Here is a 5,000-nt window from a genome sequence, read left to right as displayed (position 1 = left end):
GTTGGGGGCAGCAGGGATTCGAGCACCACCGGGTCGGACGGGGTAACCGGGAGCACCGGGGTAAGGAACCTGAGGAGGCATGCCGTAGGCGGGAACACCACCGGGCAAGGGCTGGCCGTTGGGGTTGAATCGGGGTCGAGACTGCATCATGTTCTGGGGAGCACCGGGGTAGCCCATCATAGGGCCACGGACAGGGGGCATACCAGGCATGGGCTGACCGTATCCGGGCATGGGGGGGTAGCCGTACATAGGCTGGCCCATGTAACCCTGCATGCCGGGGAAACCAGCACCGTACTGCATTCTTTGCTGAGCTCGCTGGGCGATCTGAGACTCGAGAGCCTGTCGACGAACATCCTTTCGCTGAGCAAGAGCGACGTAGAGGGGCTTAGTGCCGATCATCTTGCCGTTCATCTCAGAGACAGCCTTGGTGGCCTCGTCGGGAGAAGAGTAGCAGACGAAACCAAAGCCCCTTGAGACACCACTGTCGTCCCTCATAACCTTGGAAGAGGTGATGGTGCCGAAAGCCTCGAACTCGGCACGGAGACGGTCGTCATCCCACTCATCTGTACAGAAAATAAGCCAACATAATTTACAATAAACGGGTTTGACTCACCATCAAGGTTCTTGACGTAAAGGTTAACACCGGCGCTCTTGGCCTCGTTCTCGAGCCTCTTCTCCTCGTGGCTCTTCTTGAGCTCAGCTTCACGCTCAGACTTGGTCTGAGCCCGACCGGCGTAGAGCTTCTTGCCATTAACCTCCTTCTCGTTGAGCTCGTCAACAGCCTTCCTGGCGGACTCGTGGTTCTCGTAGTTAACGAAACCGAAACCCTTGGAGACACCCTTCTCGTCCCTGGAAAGGGCAACAGAGATGGTGGGACCGAAGGGCTTGACCAAGTCCTCGAATTCAGCGTCAGTGACCTCGAGGTCAACGTTCTTGATGTAGACGTTGGTAAACTGGGCACGCAACTCCTCGACCTTGGAGAGACGCTCCTTCTTGCCGACGTGGTGACCAACGTAAACCTTCTTGTCGTTCAAAAGCATACCGTTGACGGCCTTAATGGCAGCGTCGGCGGCCTCACCAGTAGAGTAGTGGACGAAGCTGGACGACAGTCAGCAACAGCTATTGCGGAGATATGGCTACACTCACGCGAAGCCTCGGCTCTTGCCATTCTCATCGGTACCGACCTTGCAAGAAAGAATGTCACCGAAAGCAGCAAAGGTGTCGTGGAGAGCCTTGTTGTCAATGCTCTGGTCGAGGTTCTTGATGAAAATGTTTCCCTGACCAGTCTTCCTCAAAGCGGGGTCACGCTGAGACCACATGATTCGGCAAGATTGACCCTTGATGAGAGAGTAGTTGAGGTGCTCGAGGGCCCTCTCACCGTCGGCAGCGTTAAGGTAGTTGACGTAGGCGTAACCGAGAGATCGTCGAGTGACGGCGTCACGGCAAACACGGATGCTTCAAAGCTTGTTAGTAATCCTATTTGACCAACCGACTGCGGAAAACCTGACTTACGAAGCAACAGGGCCGATCATGTTGAAGATCTCGAAGAGCATAGCCTCAGTGACGCTGGGGTCGAGCTCGCCGACATAGAGAGAGGCGGACACGGTGTTGCCCCCGGGAGCAGCTGCGGCAGGAGTAGGAGCACCTTCGGCAGGGGTGGTCTGGGTGGCGGGAGCAGGAGCCACGGGGGTCTCAGCAGCAGGAGCAGGGGAGGTAGCGGTTTCGGCAGACATATTGTTGTTTTTTGTTGTTTTCTCTAACTGGATGGGATCGTCCACGTGAAGAATCGACTGAAATGTGCGTTTACGTAGTGTTTTTGAGGGCTGAAGAACAAAGTCAGTATTTCCTCCAAAAAGGTCGTAACAGCAGCATCCAGGCCTCCGGACTTGTAGGAATTATTGCGCTCACCTTTACAGACTGTGCTTTTCTCTCAGTGAAGATAGAAATGCGGTAAATAAGAGAAAAAAAAGAAGGAAGAGAGAAATCTATTTCTTAGCGAGCGATTACAAAAGAAGTGCACCCCGCCCGTCAACATCCGACTAGCCACACTGCTCAAAGTTTATATCGCCGCGGCATTATTTTTGTTTACGTATTGCCGTTCATTGACCGTCGTGACGCAACCACATCAACCAACCAGAACCGTCCAGAAAATCCAGGAAGGAAGAACGAAAAGAGTTACTATGCTACTGAAACCCCAATGGAACAAGATTGGTGCATGAGACGGTGACCGGGTGGTCTCTAAGAGGTACTGGCTAGTTAGGATCATCATTACATCACTTGCATTGATGCCATCGTCGTGCAATACTACAACATGATATAGAAAAAAGCACAAGCGCCTCTCCATCTTGCACATATGTGCATTTTTTGCTGTTGCAGTAATCACTTGTTCTGCGTCTTTGTGGCAGGCTCCTTCTTATCCTTGGGCAGAGTGTTAGCTAATAGCTCATCGAGGATTGCGGCCACATCCTTGTATATCAGATCTAACGTGAACGCATCTACATATCCAGAGTTCATCAGCTGCTGTGGTCGAGCGGATGGGATCAAACGAAAGAATATGTGTGATCCTCACGGAATGGTGGTTCAATTTTGGAGGCCAACCTTTCTACTACCTCTCCGCGGTGTTTGATGAGCCACTAGAGACAATATCAGGTCAGTCATACCTCGCGCCTTTAAACGGACTGCCAACCTTTCTGGATGCTTCCCTATGATTAGGCCTTTCTTCGCTCGGCAAGTTGTCATATTTGACTGCTAGTACCCACAGTGCAGCGGCGACAACGTTAACATCGTCTTCGGTATCCAAAAAAACGTCTCCCGGTAAGTCAATAAGCTTGCATGCCCCAGGAGGAAGAGGATTCTCCTGGAAATGTTTGGCGAGAGTTTCAAGGTCGAAGACGTGGGGCAACGTTTTGGGAATGCGTCGTTCTGATAGAACGAGTGTCATCATATGACCTTTATGAAACTGCCTCCGTGCAATGCTCACCATCAAGGTCCAAAGTCATTTTTGTTCTTAAGGATTGCTTGTCGGGTGGGCTTCTTACTTTGCGAGCCCTTTATAGAGAAAACATCTCACAGACACCTCCTTTCTCACGGATTGGACAAAGGATTGACTTTAAGTTCCTATATCTCTTGAGAACAGTTGCAAACAATTTGGAGCCACTAGAAATTGGCTAAGCCATATGGTAAACTAAGAGAATGGGTGAGTTCTGGTTCCATAGACCAGCGAACTAACGGTGGTAGGCGTTTACTACTCAGTAAGTTCATAGACAGCGACGAGAAACTAAGAGTTAGAGACACATACAACCAATACCAGCTCAGCCCTGCCCACAATGCGGATCCTGTGAGTTAACTTCCCCTTCTCTTTCTTGAATGCTTCTCACTTGCCGTAGCTTTCGTACAAGCTGGTGTTACTTCCGGGACATTCCATGTTTGTGGAATACCTCTTTGTCGTTTGAAGTCTGATCATGATCTCACATGTTGGAGTTGCGGATGGCAGCTCATTGACAGTAAGTTTCAGCTTTTACAGTAGAAGCTGACATTCCAAGTGGCTTCCATGGCTCGAAACCGTTATTACCCGTAAGTTCCCTCGTTGTAGGGCACCAGAATGAATAGGCTGACGGTCTTAGTGGTCGACGGAATCCGCTGTCTCCTTCATATAAACGATGGAGAGGCCGCTCAGGCGAGTGGGACAGACGTGAAAACTACACATACAGATTTCGAACCAGACGTCGCTGGCTGCAGAGCAGAAATTGGTAACGATGAATGCTGCATGATCTTTACAACTGTCTTCTTTCAACTTTTCTTTCCTTTTCATATACTCTTGTACGCTAAGAGCAAATTAGGCTTTGACAGAAGCGAACCACTCTGAAAGCCTCTTGTAAACGTCATCGAACTGCTTGACATTCTCGGGATCATTCAAATTGGCTCGTGCAGCTGCCCAACCATGATGGACAGTGTCGTAGAGATGGTATCCGCACTTGTCACCGAAGGGCTTGGATTTAAAGTCATTGACAATCTTCTCAACCACATCCTTGGGTTCATCCTGAAACCTTGTCAGCTTGATTTCACTTAGAAAGGCATTTAACTTACATGGCTGGGATAGAAGCCAAGAGGGACAGAGAGCTTCTCGCCATCTTCAGGGGCAATCATGGCAGGGTGCGCAACGGCACCGGCGTTGAAAGGTGTGCCCTCAGCCAGAGACAAAAGAGTCAACTTGCCACCTGCAGTATTCCATATCAGGCGGCACAAGCAAAAAGACAACTGCATTGCCACTTACCCCAGCAGTAACCCAAGATTGAGACCTTTTCGTAGCTCTTCTGAAGCTCTTTCGCAAAATCGAGCACCTCCGGCAATCTGTCATCCAGCTTGGCACTACACATGGTTAGCTATACTCCATTTGTTCAATGAATATTAAGGTTTACGTAGTCGCAAAGAACTTTTGAAGAGTCTCTTTATCGCCATCCTTGTCGGCAGGGAAAGGCTTCCCCTTGAAAACATCCGGCATAAGGACCTTGGTGGGGAAGGTGCTGGCCAAGTGGGAGACGAGAGTATCAGAGCCTTTGATGGTAGTGTCCCAGAAGCCAAAAATGTCATAAATCACCACCAAAGCGTGCTTGGCATTATCCGGTCCAGTCTACGGTGTCTCACATCAGTCCATCTGATATTTTCCAGGCTAGAGAAGATTTCACTTACCACGTAGACCTTGTCATAGTTAGCCACGGACTGGAATTCGCCTTTGTACTTGTAACCAATGGGGTCAGAGGTGGGGTGGGGGACATTGGGCTTGGAGGGATTGGAGTTGGACTGAGGAGGGCAGCATTCGCTGTCTGATTGGCAACAGGAGTCATCAGTCGCGCTTAGCTAGCGATTTTTACAAGGGGGAGATAGGCTCACTTTTGGACATTTTACAGGTGTTGTTTGTGAAGCTTCTTGTGTTGTTGTAGTTGACACTGAAAGTCTTGACGAGCGAAATCGATGTTCGTGAGAAGGTGGTGGATGTTGTC

At 50.0% G+C, this 5,000-nt stretch overlaps 3 protein-coding genes across 3 annotated transcripts in view; all 3 read right to left on the bottom strand.

Annotated features, from left to right (window-relative positions):
• CNI01160 (polyadenylate-binding protein, putative) overlaps positions 1 to 1,994 on the bottom strand; it is a 2,646-nt gene extending 652 nt beyond the window's left edge. The window contains exons 1-5 of the mRNA XM_572834.2: positions 1,909 to 1,994; positions 1,513 to 1,823; positions 1,147 to 1,455; positions 614 to 1,098; positions 1 to 563 (exon numbers count right to left, since the gene is read on the bottom strand). The exon at positions 1 to 563 is cut by the window's left edge and continues 652 nt beyond it. Coding sequence (XP_572834.1) covers positions 1 to 563; positions 614 to 1,098; positions 1,147 to 1,455; positions 1,513 to 1,733 — 1,578 coding nt within the window. The 5' untranslated portion in view covers positions 1,734 to 1,823; positions 1,909 to 1,994. The remainder of the gene's footprint in view (positions 564 to 613; positions 1,099 to 1,146; positions 1,456 to 1,512; positions 1,824 to 1,908) is intronic.
• A 221-nt stretch (positions 1,995 to 2,215) lies between these two features.
• CNI01150 (hypothetical protein) lies at positions 2,216 to 3,126 on the bottom strand. Its single transcript, XM_024657790.1, has 4 exons — positions 2,981 to 3,126; positions 2,687 to 2,922; positions 2,570 to 2,633; positions 2,216 to 2,495 (listed from the first exon to the last, which is right to left on the bottom strand). The coding sequence occupies exons 1-4, from the start codon at positions 2,997 to 2,999 to the stop codon at positions 2,380 to 2,382; spliced, it is 435 nt and encodes a 144-aa protein (XP_024513489.1). The 5' UTR covers positions 3,000 to 3,126; the 3' UTR covers positions 2,216 to 2,379.
• Positions 3,127 to 3,541: 415 nt separating this feature from the next.
• CNI01140 (conserved hypothetical protein) overlaps positions 3,542 to 5,000 on the bottom strand; it is a 1,535-nt gene continuing 76 nt past the window's right edge. Inside the window, exons 1-6 of the mRNA XM_572831.2 lie at positions 4,891 to 5,000; positions 4,690 to 4,823; positions 4,419 to 4,630; positions 4,274 to 4,368; positions 4,087 to 4,217; positions 3,542 to 4,039 (exon numbers count right to left, since the gene is read on the bottom strand). The exon at positions 4,891 to 5,000 is cut by the window's right edge and continues 76 nt beyond it. Of these exons, the coding sequence (XP_572831.1) occupies positions 3,836 to 4,039; positions 4,087 to 4,217; positions 4,274 to 4,368; positions 4,419 to 4,630; positions 4,690 to 4,823; positions 4,891 to 4,900 (786 nt within the window). The 5' untranslated portion in view covers positions 4,901 to 5,000 and the 3' untranslated portion in view covers positions 3,542 to 3,835. The remainder of the gene's footprint in view (positions 4,040 to 4,086; positions 4,218 to 4,273; positions 4,369 to 4,418; positions 4,631 to 4,689; positions 4,824 to 4,890) is intronic.

The sequence above is a fragment of the Cryptococcus neoformans genome (assembly GCF_000091045.1).
Source record: "Cryptococcus neoformans var. neoformans JEC21 chromosome 9 sequence".
Lineage (NCBI taxonomy): Eukaryota > Fungi > Basidiomycota > Tremellomycetes > Tremellales > Cryptococcaceae > Cryptococcus > Cryptococcus deneoformans.
The sequence above is the reverse complement of the archived record's forward strand: the minus strand, read 5'-3'. Positions and strand labels throughout refer to the sequence as shown.